The following is a 16453-nucleotide window of genomic DNA, read 5'->3' as shown; positions in this document are numbered from 1 at the left end:
GGAAAGAGAGGGGAGCAGAGTTTCAAAGAAGATTTCAAGGCCATATTTTAAGACTTCGGACACAGAGTTTCTACAGTTTGTTTCAAGGTTACATCTTAAGACTAGAGAAAAAGGAGAAAAAAAGTTTTAAAATGCATTTCAAAGCTGAAATACTCAGTTGCACTAATAGCTTTGTACTGGTATCTCACTGTGGTCTTAATTTGCATTTCCCAATTGGCTAATGATGTTGAACATCTTCTTCGGTTTGTGTGTGTTTGCCATCTCTATATCATCTTCAATGAAATGTAATGTCTCTTCATGTCCTTTGCCCATTTTCTAAATTGGATTGTTTGCTTTTTTTTTTTTTTGAGACGGAGTCTCACCCTTCTTGCCCAGGCTGGAGTGCAGTGGTGCGATCTTGGCTCACTGCAACCTCTGCCTCCCGGGTTCAAGTGATTCTCCTGCCTCAGCCTCCTGAGTAGCTGAGATTACAGGCATGCGCCACTATGCCCGGCTAATTTTTTTGTATTTTTAGTTGAGATGGGGTTTTACCACGTTGGCCAGCCTGGTCTTGAACTCTTGACCTTAGGTGATCTGCCCGCCTCAGCCTCCCAAAGTATTGGGATTACAGGCATGAGCCACAGCACCTGGCCTGTTTTTTTTGTTTGTTTGTTTGTTTGTTTTTTAAAGACAAGGTCTGTCTGTTGCCCAGGCTGGAGTGCGGTGGTGTGATATCGGCTCATTGTAGCCTCAATCTTCTGGGTTCAAGCAATTCTCTCACTTTAGTCTCCTCATTAGCTGTGACCGCAGGCATGCACCACCATGCCTGGCTAATTTTTGTATTTTTTGTAGAGACGGGGTCTCACCATGTTGCCCAGGCTGGTCTGGAACTCCTGAGCTCAAGCAATCTGTCCGCTTTGGCCTCTCAAAGTGCTGGGATTATAGGCATGAGCCATGGTGCCCAGCCTATTTGCTTTTTTTACTGTTGAATCCTGAGAGGTTTTGCTTCTTTGTTTTTTTGCTTGTTTGTTTTATTTTGTTTTGAGAAAGGATCCCCTCTATCATCCAGACTGGAATGCAGTGGCACGATCTTGGCTTGCTGCAACTTCTGCCTCCCAGACTCAAGTGATTCTCAGGCCTCAGCCTCCTGAGTAGCTGGGACTACAGGCTTGCATCACCATGCCCAGCTAATTTTTTTTTTTTTGTAATTTTAATAGAAATGGGGTTTCACCACGTTGCCCAGGCTGGTCTACCTGACTTCAAGTGATCTGCCCACCTCAGCCTCCCAAAGTGCTGGGATTACAGGCGTGAACCACTGTGCCTGGCCGCTTTATTAAAATTTTATCTTTTTTTTTTTTTTTTTTTTGAGACAGAGGCTTGCTCTGTCACCCAGGCTGGAGTGTAGTGGTGCGATCTCAGCTCACTGCAACCTCTACCTCCTGGGTTCAAGCAATTCTCATGCTTCAGCCTCCCAAGTGGTTGGGATTACAGGTGCACACCACCGCACCTGGCTAATTTTTTATTATTTTTTGTAGAGATGGGGTTTCGCCATGTTGGCCAGGCTGTTCTGGAACTCCTGACCTCAAGTGATCCGCCCACCTCAGCCTCCCAAAGTGTTGGGATTACAGGCACGAGCCACCACGCCCAGCCTTAAACTTTTATTTTGAAAGAATTTTATTTACCAAAGAGTTGCAAAGATTGTACATAGAATTCTCGTGTATGCTTTGTATTAACATCTTAATATTAATGTCTGTTATAACTTTAATACAACCATCAAAACTAAGATTAACATTGTAATCTTAATTTTGTAAGTAATATTCTTAACTACACTATAAACTTTATTTAGGTTTTATTACTTTTTTCCACCTTATGTCCTTCAGGATCTTACCTAGGTTCCCACATTGCATTTAATTGTCAAGTTTCCTTAGTCTTTTCCAATCTATGACAGTTCTTTCAGTTTTCCTTGGTTTATATGACCTGCTGCTTTTGACATATATAGGGCAGGTATTTTGCAGAATGTCCCTCAGTTGGGTGTGTCTTATGTTTTTCCAGGGTTAGATTCAGGTTATGCATTTTTGGCAAGATGTCACAGTATCAGGGGATACATGATGATGTCTGTGTGCCTTGTTAATGGTAATAGTAGCTTTGATCACTGGTCAGGCATGGTGTCTCATTCCTATAATCCCAGCACTTTGGGATGACAAGGTGGGAGGATTACTTGAACACAGAGATGCATGTCTGTAGTCCCAGCTACTCTGGAGGCTAAAATGGGAGGATCGCTTGAGCCCTGGAGTTTAAGGCTCTGGTGAGCTGTGATCGCACACTGCACGCTAGCCTGGGCAACAGAGTGAGACCCTGTCTTTTGAAAAAAGGCACACACACGCACACCCCTTGATCATTTAGTTAAGGATGTGTCTGCCACACTTTTCCACTTTTTTGCCTTTGTAAATAAGAAGTTTGGAGGTAGATACTTTGACAATATAAGATATCTTACTTTAGTACTTATTTTGATGCTGCCTTCAGGATTTTTTTTTTTTTTTTTTTTAAGATGGACTCTTGCTCTGTTGGCCAGGCCGGAGTGCAGTGGCGTGATCTCGGCTCACTGCAATCTCCACCTCCCGGGTTCAAGCAATTCTCCTGTCTCAGCTACCTGAGTAGCTGGGACTACTGGCGCATGCCACCATGCCCAGCTAATTTTTGTATTTTTAGTAAAGATGGAGTTTCATCATACTGGTCAGGCTGGTCTTGAACGGCTGACCTCAGGTGGTCCACCTGCCTCGGCCTCCCAAAGTGCTGGGATTTACAGGTGTGAGCCACTGCACCCAGCCAGCAGTTCTTACTGAAGTGTTTATTGGTGATTTTCTATTTCCTTCATTACTTCTACATTTATTATTTAGAATATTTCTTTTCTTTTTTTTTTTTTTTTTTTTGAGACAGAGTCTCGCTGTCGCCCAGGCTGGAGTGCAGTGGCGCGATCTCAGCTCACTGCAGGCTCCAACCCCCGGGGTTCACGCCATTCTCCTGCCTCAGCCTCCCGAGTAGCTGGGACTACAGGCACCCGCCACCACGCCTGGCTAATTTTTTGTATTTTTAGTAGAGATGGGGTTTCACTGTGTTAGCCAGGATGGTCTCGATCTCCTGATCTCGTGATCCACCCGCCTTGGCCTCCCAAAGTGCTGGGATTACAGAGGTGAGCCACCGCGCCCGGCCTTCTTATTTATTTATTTTTTTGAGATAGTTTCTTGCTCTGTTGCCCAGGCAGGAGTGCAGTGGCACAGTCATGGCTTACTGCAGTCTCAAACCCCTCGGCTCAAGCGATCCCCGTACCTCAGCCTCCAAGTAGCTGGGACTACGGGCACCCACTGCCATACCCTGCCAATTTTTGTATTTTTTTTAGAGACGGAGCTTCACCATGTTGCCCAGGCTGGTCTCAAACTCCGGCTCAAGTGATCTCTCCACCTTGGTCTCCCAGAGATGTGAGCCACCATGCCGGGCCTGGTATATTACTTTTTTTTTTTTTTTTTTTTTTTGAGACAGAGTCTCACTCTGTCGTTCAGACTGGAGTGCTGTGGCACAATCTCGGCTTCGTGCAACCTCTGCCTCCTGGGTTCAAGCGATTCTCCTGCCTCAGCCTCCTGAGTAGCTGGGATTACAGGTGTGCACCACCATGCCTGGCTAATTTTCTTTTGTATTTTTAGTAGAGACGGGGTTTCACCATGTTGGCCAGGCTAGTCTGCAACTCCTGACCTCAAGCTATCCACCCGCCTCAGCCTCCCAAAGTGCTGGTCATATTGATACTTCTGACTTCAATCCAACAACAGAGATTTCATTTTAGCATTCCTAGTTGGATCATTTGTGACTTGTTTATTCAGCAGTGAGACACCTGGCTCTCATTAACTATAGTGTATTACTCATAATATATTTATTTATTATAATATCTAGTGTACACATAAAGAAATTTCAGAATTTGCACCCCAATACTCCTCTTTTTAAAATTTAACTTAATTTTTTTTTTTTTTTTTGAGATGGAGTCTCTCTCTGTCGCCCAGGCTGGAGTGCAGTGACATGATCTCGGCTCACTGCAAGCTCCGCCTCCTGGGTTCACACCGTTATCTTGCCTCAGCCTCCCAAGTAGCTGGGACTACAGGTGCCCGCCACCATGCCCGGCTAATTTTTTTGTATTTTTAGTAGAGATGGGGTTTCACCATATTAGCCAGGATGGTCTTGATCTCCTGACCTCGTGATCCACCTGCCTCGGTCCCCCAAAGTGCTGGGATTACAGGCGTGAGCCACTGTGCCCGGCCTTAATTTTTTTTTTTTTTTTTTTTTTTTAAGAGATGGAGTCTCGCTTTATCACCCAGGCTGGAGTACAGTGGTGCGATAGTAGCTCACTGCAACCTCGAATCCCTGGGCTCAAGTTATTCTCCTGCCTCAGCTTTCCAAATAGCTGAGACTACAGGCGGGTACCACTGCAGTTGGCCCCAGTACTCCTTTGAGAAACAAATTTACCAACAGGTTACAGTATTTATGTCTAACTCTTTTTGTCTGTAGCCTTACAATATCCAGGCAAAACACTGTCACTTATGTCAGCACCTTTCTTCCTCATGCCCTTCAGTGTGCTTCATTTGAAACAAAGTTTGATTTACTGTTCACAGCCTGCGATTTATCTTTGGATCCATCTGTGGTCCCATATCCTGGTTGATTTTCTTCAATTGACGTGGAGCACAATTTGTTCTTTGTTGTGCCCAGTTCTGTGTGTTTTTACACTGTGCAATCATGTGTCCATCACCACAGCACCAAACAGAACAGTTCTTCATCCCCAGAGTTCCCATGTGCTGCCCCTTTGTGGTCACCTCTGACCGCTAGCTGCCATTGATGTTTTCTGTCCCTATAGTTTTATCTTTACCCACAAATGTCATATAAATGGAATTATACAACGTATAATCTTTTGAAATTGGCTTCTTCCTTTTACCATAATGCGTTCGAAATTCATCCACATTGTTGTTTGTCTGAAAAGTTTGTCCTTTTTTGTTGATGAGTAACGTTCCATTATATGAATGTACTACAGTTTATCTGTTCACCTGTTGAAGGGCATCCAGGTTGTTTCTGATTTTAGGTGATTATGAGGTCATACGTATTTTCTCCTGTGTTTTATTCTAGAAATTTCTTCTTTGGATTTTCTTTCTACCTTTGACAAAAATAGATTGACTATATGTTTGTGTGTGTTTCTTGCAGGCTGTCTATTCTACTGTATTAATCTATATGTCCACACTGTATTGCCTGTTGCTTTATAGTTAAGTCTTGAATTCAGCTATTTTGAGTTCTACAACTTTGTTCTTTTTAAAATTGTTTTGGTTCCTCTAGTTCTTTTGCCTTTTCTTAATTTTTTAAAAATAAGCTTATCAGTAACTACAAAAAATTTTTCTGGGTTTTTTATTTGGATTATGTTGTTTATGTAGATCAAATTGGAGAGAAAAATTCCTATAATCTGTGAATATGATGTCTCTCTCCTTTTATCTTCTTTGATATCTTTTGTGTTTCATTGTTATCTAGCACAGATTTTATTAGATTTAGCTCTAGAATTTTCCTTTTCTTTTTCTTGGTGCTATTATAAATAGTATTACTTTTTAAAATTCAAATTCCAGTTGCTTATTGCTGTTATACAGAAATACAGTTGATATTGTATATTGACTTTGTATTCTGTTATCTTGTGAAACTTACCTACTAGTTATAGGAGCTTTTTTGTAGATTCTTTGGAACTTTATAGACAGCTGTATCATCTGTGAATAGTTTTACTTCTTCCTTTCTAATATGTATTCCTTTTATTCCTGTTTCTTAATTTTTTGTACTGGCTAGTACTTCTAATATGACATTGGTGAAATGACATCCTTGCCTTGTTCATGATCTTATGGGGAAAGCATTTAGTTTTTCACCATTAAGCATGATCTTAGCTACAAGATTTTAAAATAAATACCCTTTATCAGATGGAGGAATTTCCCTTTTGTGTTAGTTCCCCAGAGTTACCATAACAAATTACTACAAACTTGGTGACTTAAAACAATAGAATTTTTTTTTTTTGAGACAGCTTCTCACTCTGTTGCGCCGGCCAGAGTACAGTGGTGTGATCTCAGCTCACTGCAACCTCCGCCTCCCAGGTTAAAGCAATTCTCCTGCTTCAGCCTCCTGAGTAGCTGGGACTACAGGCATGCGCCACCACGCCCGGCTAATTTTTGTATTTATAGTAGAGATGGGGTTTCACCATATTGGCCAGGCTGATCTTGAACCCCTGACCTTGTGATCCGCCCACCTCAGCCTCCCAAAGTGCTGGGATTACAGGCGTGAGCCACCGCACCCAGCTAAAACAATAGAAATTTATTTTTTTAGTTATGGAGGCTGAAATCACAGTGTAGCAGAGCCACACTTCCTCTGAAGGTTCTAGGGGAGAATCCTTCCTTGCCTTTTCCAGCTTCTGGTGACTCCAGACATTCTTGGCTGTAGCAGCATGGATTAGTCAGTTCTCACTCTGCTGAGAAAGACATACCTGAGACTGGGTAATTTATAAAGAAAAAGAGGTTTAATGGACTCACAGTTCCACATGGCTGGTGAGGCCTCACAATTATGGTGGAAGGCAAAAGGCGCGTCTTTCATGGCGGCAGACAAGAGAGAAGTGAGAGCCAAGCGAAAGGGGTTTCCCCTTATAAAAGCATCAGCTCTTGTGAGACTTATTCTCTACCATGAGAACAGTAGGAAACTGCCCCTATATTCAATTATCTCCCACCGGAGCCAACCCACAACACGTGGGAATTATGGGAGCTACAATTCAAGATGAGATTTGGGTGGGGATATAGCCAAACCATATCAGAGCATAGCTTCAGTCTCTTTACATGGCCTTCCCCTTTGTGTATTTATGGTTTATAAAGATACTCTCCTTGGATTGAGGGCACACCCTAATCCAGTATGATCTCATCTGAATTCTTACTTTAATTATATCAGCAAAGACCCTATTTTCAAATATGATCACATTCTGATGTTCCAGGTGGACATGAATCATTCCGGGACACTATTCAACCTACTACACCTTCTATTCCTAATTTGCTGGAAGTTTTTAAGTAGTCATAAATGGATGTTGAATATTTTAAGGTGTTCTTTTCACATCTGTTGAGATAATAATATGGCTTTCTTTAGTTGATATTATGTAAGTTACATTGATTTTTAAATGTTGAACCAGATTTGCATTCCTAGGATGTATACCACTTGGTTATTTATATATTTTTTAATATATTGATGGATTTTATTTGTTAATTTTTGTGGAAGATTTTTTGCATCTATCAATGAGAGATATTAACGTATGGTTTTATTTTTTGTGATGTCTTTGTCTGGCTTTGATATGAACTGTCCCCAACTTAGCAATTTTTTGACTTCACGATGATGCACAACCATTGCAAATTTGACATAATATATGGTATTCAATAAATTACATGAGCTATCTAAGACTTTCTCATAAAAGAGGCTTTGTGTTACATGATTTTGCCCAAATGTAGACTAATGTATTAATAAGTGTTCTGAGCATGTTTAAGATAGGCTAGTTTAAGCCATGATGTTTGGTAGTTTGGGTTTATTAAATCAATTTTTGACTTATGTTTTTAAACTTGGGATGGGTTTATTGGCTATAACCCCATTATAAGTCAAACAGCATCTGGACTAGATTGATAACATGATTGGGAAGTATCCTCATTGTGTGAAATTGATACTGTTTCTTCTTTAACTACTTGGTATAATTTGGCCTTCAGTTTTCTTTGTTGGAAGGTTTTTAACTACCTATTCAATTTCTTTAATAGATATTTAACTGCTCGTGTTACCTGTTTTTTTTTCCGAGTGAGTTTTGATTTTATCCTTTATGGTCATAGAATTGTTTATAGGATCCTTTTTACAGACCTTTGTGAGGTCTGCAGTAATGACTCCTCCTCTTTTTTTTCTGATTTTGGTAATTTTTGTCATTCTTGCTTTTTTTTCTTAATGAGACTGGCTAGAGGTTTTATTAGTTTTCCTTCCAAAAAAAACCCAGCTGTTGGTCTTATTGATTTCTGCTTTAATCTTTATAATGCTTCCTATCTCCTGCTTGTTTTAGGTTGAATTTGTACTTCTTTTTCTAGATTCTTAAGTCGAAAGCTTGGATTACTGATTTGATATCTTTCCTTTTTTAATATAAGCATTTAATGGCGTAAATTTCTCTCTAAAGTTAAAGATGCATCCACAGTTTAAGGCTTTTGTTCTTTAATGGGGATAGAGGAGAAAGGTTATGGTGCCGGTTCATGCCCTCCACAGAAGCTGCTGTTTCCCTCCCTCTGTACCATTAGGGAGACTTTTGTAGGACTCTTTCAGTATTTTCTACGAGTGCCTGGTGATTCTTGAAGATAAGATAGGCAAAAAAGGTGTGGATTTCACCTACATTTGCAGCACCTCTCTCCCACCTCTTAACAGTGTATTCTTTCTCCACCAGTTTTGAAACCATGCTTGCTGACCTCTTCTTGCTAACGTCCTGCTGTGTCTTGTCCGTGTAAGCCAATGCTAATGTCTTATCTCTCTGCAAATGCCTGTCTCATTAGTTTAGGGGACAATTGGTTGCCCTCTGATCTCCGTATTCTGATGGAGTCAGAATGCTGTATTTTGTTGTTGGAAGGTTGAAAGTGACATTCTTTCCAGCTCTCAACATTCCAAGCCTTTAGCTTTATTTTAGAGTTCCTTGGCTTTTAGGTATTTAATAGTGTTTGTCTCCCAAGAGAAAGTTAGTCACTTCTTGCTCTGATGTTAGTACTTATATAACTTAGTACTTGTATAACTGTATTTATCACATTATGCTGTAATTATTTGCCAACATATCTGTCTCCACTCTTAGCACACTGCTTGAGGGAAATAGACAAGTATATGCAAAATGCAAGATTTGTGACCTCCGTATACCTAGTGCTTCCTGATTGGTTGTAGGCACTTATTATGTGCTCATAGAATTACAGTAAGATTTTAATTCATAACACAGTCCTGGTACTTTAAGATTCTGAAGAAATATGTGTTAAATAATTCGTGAATAAAATGGCTTATTTAGAAAGTATTTAGAAATGGATTTAGCTTCTATTTCCTCAGATTTCCAGATAGTTTTTTTTAAAGCTCAGTTTAATCATCCCTGTAAAAAATCTTGCTGTGATTCAGACAGAAGGTTCAGTTGCGTGAATTAATCCTTAATTGCTCAAAAAATATTAACGGGGTTGAATTATTTTCTGCTCCTATTGACTTTGGGGTAATATTGTTTACCTGAGATCTTCAGAGTAGTGAGTAATAAGTTACAACATTTAAGATATTTTTAAAAAAATCAAATTGGGCTAGCTTGTCATTGAAAGAGTGAAATGATATTCTCTTGATAGTATTTAGAAATAGGTTAGATTAAGAGTAAGTTTAGTTATTAGGTCCTTCTTTTAAGTGAACAAATTAAAGAGATTTTTTTCAATTTTAACTGAATCTTTTCCAGATCAAATTTTCTCCAGTGGCTAAAAAGTTGTTTGTGGTAACTGCAGTGAGTGCTATATCTGTAATTTTTCTGGCCCATCACTTTAAAAGAAAACGTGGAAAGAAGAAAGGAAAAATATTACCATGGGAACGAGAGCACCTCATACTTGAATACACTAAAAGAGCAGCATCAGACAAAGGTATGTGGAAATGGTTGAATTAAGTGTACAAAAGAAATTTTATGTGTAAATCATAACTGGAATACAGTGATTTTGGTCTTTTAGTCTCCAGAATTTTCTTCTAATATATTATTTAACTCAAAAGTAGTACAGATTTATTTTAGAAAGATCAAAAAAGGTAGATAAGCAAACAGAAAAAATTAAAATTACTTGACATTCTGCTACCCAGAAATAACTACTGATAATACTTTCATGTATATCAGTCCACTTATATTTGCATTTAAATGTCATATTGAGACATAAAATGTTATATACAAGTAAATTATTTATGTATTTTAAGTAAAATTGTGATCAGACATTTTGTAACCTGCTTTTAAGATATTTGACAGTGTGGAAGAATGTCTTTCCAGATCAATAAATATCCATCTATGCTATCATTTTTAATATATAACTAGTGTTAATTTGTACGAATGTACCCCGGTTTATTTAATCATTTCCCCATTGTTCCCTTTAGGATGTTTGTGTTTTTCTTATTTTGCATATCCTTGTCTATTTTCCTTAGTATGTAGAGTTCAAGAAGTAAGTTGCTGTCTTTTAAAGGATCTTTAATTTTTGGTAAAGATATCGTATGAATAAAAAATAATTTCTTAAACATGCTGAGTTTCTTAGTTTTTTATTATTTAGTGAGTGTGTGATATGCTTTTGTGATCCATTTGTCCAGCATACAATTAATGAGTGACTATTTCGTACTGAGTGCAGTGAACATTGCAACAGTAATGATTGCTGTCACTTGCTGAGATTTTATTAGGTCTCAGGTAAGTGCCGTATATTCAGTGCTTTATTTAACCTTACAGCAATCCTGTGAATTAGGGCTATAGTCTTGTTATTGTTTCTATTTTCTACATAAAGAAAACTGAGATATGCAAAAGCTAAGTGACTTGCCCAAGGTCGTATAATTTATAAGTGCCGGGATTTGAATCCAGGAACATCTTAACTGCTGCATTAAGAAAAACTTAAGCAGCATGGTGACTCGTTACTATAATTCCAGCACTTTGGGAGGCCAAAGCAGGAGGATGGCTTGAGCCCAGGAGTTTAAACCAGCCTGGACAACATAGTGGGACCACATCTCTACAAAAATAACAATAAAAATATTAGCTAGGTGTGGTGGCACAGCTAGCTAGTCCCAGCTACTTGGGAGGCTGAAATGGGAGGATCACCTGACCCAGGAGGTCAGTGCTGCAGTGAGACGTGATTGCACTACTGCACTCCAGCCAGGGTGACAGAGTGAGATCTTTTCTCAAAAAAAGAAAAAAAAAAACCCAAAAAACTAATGTCAGTCTTAGAAGAATGGATAGATGAGTAGAAGAGACAGAAGTATAACTAATTTCTTTTTTTTTTTTTTGAGATGGAGTCTCGCTCTGTTGCCCAGGCTGGAGTGCAGTGGCGCGATCTCGGCTCACTGCAAGCTCCGCCTCCTGGGTTCATGCCATTCTCCTGCCTCAGCCTCTCCGAGTAGCTGGGACTACAGGCGCCCGCCACCACACCCATCTAATTTTTTTTGTATTTTTAGTAGAGACGGGGTTTCACCGTGGTCTCGATCTCCTGACCTCGTGATCCGCCTGCCTCGGCCTCCCAAAGTGCTGGGATTACAAGCGTGAGCCACCGCACCTGGCCAGTATAACTAATTTCAATGCAGTGAGATTTGGGTAAGGTTTAGATGTAATTCAGAAAAGGAAATGCCTGTATTTTGTTAAATTTACAGTTTAACAAAATTGTAAATTTAACATAGTCACCAGTATTTTTATACTGGTTACAATAGACCATTCAAATACCATCCTAATTTATTAGGTGAATATTCTATATTCTTCATTTCAGAAGCAGATTTTAGCAGTGTTAAAAAAAGATTATGTAAGATTATATAAAGATTTAGATTTTAATAATGGTGTACATGTAATAATTTACACAATTGAGTGATGCGTGTTTTAAAATTAGAAGCTTTCTAGATGAATATATTATAAACTCTGAAATTTTTACCTGAAATTTATCATTGGCATTATTGATACTTTTAATATTAGTATGTTTATTTGATAGGTTCAAGTTGTTCCAGTAGCAGACAGAATTTGACATTATCTTTAAGTTCTACCAAAGACAAAGGATCTCAAGCTTGTAACTATGCTAATGGAGGACTTTTCAGTAAATATTCAGGTTCTGCACAGAGTTTGGCCTCTGTAAGTACAGAAAAAATAATAATTTTTAAAATTTTTGTTTATATATCTTTTGTGATCTCTTAGTTTAAGTGTCATATACTTACAGTTCTTAGTATGGAAATACTCTTAAGAAATCATCTGAATCTGCTTTCTTTAGGCAAGTAAAGTACCTTTTTGCTGACTATTAGTCAATTTGGTTCTAGGTTTCTTTGAATAAGTGATGTGGTCTCATTGGGGTCCTGTGAAAATAGTGTTGATGTGGAAGTATTGCTTCAAAATTAGATGTTCTTGTTTTCACTTATTTGTGGGAGCTAAAAATTAAAACAATTGAACTCATGGAGATAGAGAGTAGAATGATGGTTACCAGAGGCTGGGAAAGGTAACGGTGGGTGGAGGGGAAGTGGAATGGTTAATGGGTAAAAAAAATAGGCAGATAGAATAAATAAGATCTAGTATTTGATAGCACAATAGGGTGACTGCAGTCAACATAAAGTATTATACATTAAAAAGTAACTAAAAGAGTATAATTAGATTGTTTATAACACAAAGAAGGGATAAATGCTTAAAGATAAAGGTGATGGATACCCCATTTACCCTGATGTGATCACTACATGTTGTATATATCAAAATGTCTTATGTACCCCATAAATATGTACACCTACTATATATCCACAAAAATCAAAAATTAAAAATAAAAAATTATTAATTTAAAAGAATTAGCTGTTCTGCAAGAAGCTGGACGATGCAGCCAGACTTTGTGCTGGGTCACAATAATCACTTGATGAGCCTACTTAGGTGAAAGTATTTGATTTGCTGAAGCCAAGTGTGAGGTTCTTCACCTCCTTCTTTGGATCATTAATACAGTATTGACTGACAAGCAGGAGGCTGCCCATCTTTATTTGGAGCATTACTAATAATGCTGATTGACAAGTGAGGAATGAAGTTAGTATTTGTTTAAATCTAATGTAATTTAAACATTAATTTAAAAAACAGAATATGTACCTGCTATTAAATACAGAACAGGCAAAAGAATATACAATGAGAGCTGGGTGCTCTGGTGGTGCCTATAGTCTCAGCTATTCAGAAGACTGAGGCAAAATTGCTTCAGTCCAGGAGTTCGAAGACAGCCTGGGCAACGTAGTGAAACCTTGTCTCTAAAAAAAATAATAATAAAATAAATGTGTTCCTGATCCGCTCAGTTCCCCTCCATGGAGATAAACAACATTAACAATTTCATTCTTTTTTTTTTTTGAGATGAAGTCTCGCTCTGTTGCCCAGGCTGGAGCACAGTGGCGTGATGAGCTGGAACTCAGCTCATTGCAACCCCCACCTCCTGGGTTCAAGTGATTCTCCTGCTTCAGCCTCCCAAGTAGCTGGGATTACAGGCGTGCGCCACCACACCCGGGTAATTTTTGTATTTTTAGTAGAGATGGAGTTTTACCATGTTGGCTAGGCTGGTCTCGAACTCCTGACCTGGTGATCCGCCTACCTCAGCCTCCCAAATTGCTAGGATTACAGGCGTGAGCCACTGTGCCTGGCCTGTATTCATTTTTTCTTCATAGTTTATAGAACACCATATTCTGTTCTGTACCTTGCTTCCATATATCTTTTTTTTTTTTTTTTTGAGATGGAGTCTCACTCTGTCGCCCAGGTTGGAGTGCAGTGGCACAATTTCCGCTCACTGCAAGCTCTGCCTCCTGGATTCACGCCATTCTCCTGCCTCAGCCTCCCGAGTAGCTGGGACTACAGGCACCTGCCACCACACCTGGCTAATTTTTTGTATTTTTTAGTAGAGACGGGGTTCCACTGTGTTAGCCAGGATGGTCTCAATCTCCTGACCTCGTGATTCACCCGCCTCGGCCTCCCAAAGTGCTGAGATTATAGGCGTGAGTCACCGCGCCCAGCCCCTTGCTTCCATATTTCATTGGAATATATAGCTGTGCTATTCTGTAATGCCTAAAAATGTACTAAATTTTTAAAGGCTCTTCTAGGATAGGAACAGCTAGATCAAAGGCCTACAGACTTTCAGTTCCTCTGTGAAACTGAGCAGCATAATGAAGAATATGCCTTTTCCTTTTTTTTTTTTGTCTTTTTGGCAGTGTATTGATGGAATATACCTATTCTTTTTTTCTTTTCTTTTTTTTTTTTTTTTTGAGATGGAGTCTCACCATGTTGCCCAGGCTGGAGGGCAGTGGCGTGATCTTGGCTCACTGCAACCTCCACCTCCCGGGTTCAAGTGTTTCTCCTGCCTCAGCCTCCCAAGTAGCTGGGATTACAGGCGTGCACCACCACACCCGGCTAATTTTGTATTTTTACATGGTTTCACCATGTTGGCTTGACTAGTCTCGAACTCCTGACCTCAAGTGATCTGCCTCCCAGATTGGGATTTGGTCTCCAAAGTGCTGGGATTACAGGCGTGAGCCACTGCGCCTGGCCAGAATATGCCTGTTCTATAATGTGAACTTCCTCAGAGTCTGAGAAGTGCCTCTTCTGAATTTCCTCAATTGAAAGTTGAAGCCCTTGTTGACTAGAAGTAGATAAGGTGAATTTCATGATAATAGTGTAACAAGTCTTTAGAATCACTGTACTGTACTTGCCTAACTGAACTAGTCATTCCTCTTTTGTTAAATCTTACAATTTAACAAAAATATAAATTTAACATAGTTGCCAGTATTTTTATACTGATTACAGTAGACCATTCAAATACCACCCTAATTAATTAGGTGAATATTTTACTCTTAATTTCAGAAGCAGCATAGTCTGTAGGCTATATGTTGTAACTTGTTGCTCCTAGGCTGCAAACCTGTACCACATGCTTCTGAACTGAATAATGCAGGCAATTGAAACACAATGGTATTTGTGTATCTAAACATATCTGAACATAGAAAAAGTACAGTAAAAATACAATTTTGTAATCTTACGGTAGGGTTGACTGTTGTATATGCTATCCGTCATTGACCCAGATGTTGTTATGTGGAAAGTGTCTGTAGTTAGTTTGAGATGCCAGCAGAAGAGCCACATGGAGTCACCTAAAAGGCAAATGAAAATGTGGGCTTAGATTTCTCAAAACGGAAGTGGAATTAGGACAGAACTGGAGTTAGGAATTTGAGAATCATCTGCATAGAGTTGATTGAAATCATTTGTTCAGTGGACCTTGCTAGGAGAGGGCATTTACAAAGATGATAGTGGCTTTTTTATTTTAGGTATCATTTAGCAGAGAGTCAGCATTGTAAAACATTCTAAAAGAAAAATAAGCTAGCTAGCTTAAATCACAGTAGGTATAGATAAAATTTATAAGCGAATGCTTAAAAGAATAAATGATATAAACATAACTGCCTGATTTCTGATGGAAATAACTGATTTACATTCAAAATATTACTCCACTTGTGTATTTTTGAGCAAACAGGCTTAGAATAGAGTCGTGATTTCTAAGTTTGATTGAATATTGTCAGAATTATTTCTTCGTGTGGAAATTACATGGATTGTCTTACCACTAATAGGATTTATAAAAATAATTAATAAATATGAAAGATCACAACATACTATCATGAGAGAGATTTGAAGTAACTTCTGTCCATCTTAATTTTAGGTCCAGAGTGTCAATTCTTGTCATAGCTGCGCTTGTGGCAATTCTAATTCCTGGGACAAAGCAGATGAAGATGATATTAAACTTGTTAATATTCCTGTGACTACTCCAGAGAACTTATACTTAATGGGTAGGAATGAGATGATAACATTTTAAGATACTGTACTCACATTTAATTTGTTTTGTTCTTGTTTTTTATTTATTGAAACAGACAGGGTCTCGCTCTGTCACTGGGTACAGTGGCATGATTACTGCTCATTGCAGCCTCAACCTCCCAGGCTCAAGTGATCCTCCCACCTCAGCCTCCTGAGTAGCTGGGACCACAGGCGCATGCCACCATGCCCAGCTAATTTTTTAAAAAAAATTTGTAGAGATGGGGTTTTGTCATGTTGCCAGGTTGGTCTTGAACTCCTGAGCTCAAGCAATCTGCCCACCTCAGCCTCCCAAAGTACCGGGATTACATGCATGAGCCACCATGGTCGGTGGTAAGTTGAAATTAAAAAACTGAATTGTTCTAAGAGAGGCAACTATAATTTCAAATGTTCTTATATCCATTGTATCTACTCTTCATAACATCATACATTGTATTAAACTAATACAACAAAATTAAAACAGAAAGAGTTTTGGAGGCTAGAATTTCATTATCACTGGGCTGAAATCATGTGTCAGTAGAGCCATGCTCTCTCTGGAGGCTTAGGGGAGAATCTTTTCCTGACCTCTTCCAGCTTTTGGTGGCTTCCAACATTGTTTGGCTCGTGGCCACATCATTCCAGTCTATACCTTTGTCTTCATGTCACATTCTCCTCTGTGTGTATCAAATCTCCCTATCTCTCTCTCTCTCTTTTTTTTTTTTTTTTTTGAGACAGAGTCTCACTCTGTTGCCCAGGCTGGAGTGCAGTGGTGCAACATCGGCTCGCTGCAACCTCCACCTCCTGGGTTCAAGTGATTCTCATGCCTCAGCCTCCCAAGTAGTTGGGCTTACAGGTGTGCATCACCACCCCTGG

General features: G+C 39.2%; 1 protein-coding gene across 4 annotated transcripts in view; it reads left to right on the top strand.

Moving 5' to 3' along the window:
• Positions 1 to 16453, top strand: part of MIGA1 (mitoguardin 1) — a 97494-nt gene that overhangs the window by 12920 nt on the left and 68121 nt on the right. For all 4 annotated transcript variants that reach the window (XM_032155533.2, XM_032155532.2, XM_058439646.1 and 1 more), the window contains 3 exons: positions 9500 to 9677; positions 11748 to 11884; positions 15453 to 15579. In XM_032155533.2, coding sequence (XP_032011424.1) covers positions 9500 to 9677; positions 11748 to 11884; positions 15453 to 15579 — 442 coding nt within the window. The remainder of the gene's footprint in view (positions 1 to 9499; positions 9678 to 11747; positions 11885 to 15452; positions 15580 to 16453) is intronic.

The sequence above is a fragment of the Hylobates moloch genome, unplaced genomic scaffold, assembly GCF_009828535.3.
Source record: "Hylobates moloch isolate HMO894 unplaced genomic scaffold, HMol_V3 SCAFFOLD_5, whole genome shotgun sequence".
In the NCBI taxonomy this organism is placed as follows: domain Eukaryota; kingdom Metazoa; phylum Chordata; class Mammalia; order Primates; family Hylobatidae; genus Hylobates; species Hylobates moloch.
The sequence above is the reverse complement of the archived record's forward strand: the minus strand, read 5'-3'. Positions and strand labels throughout refer to the sequence as shown.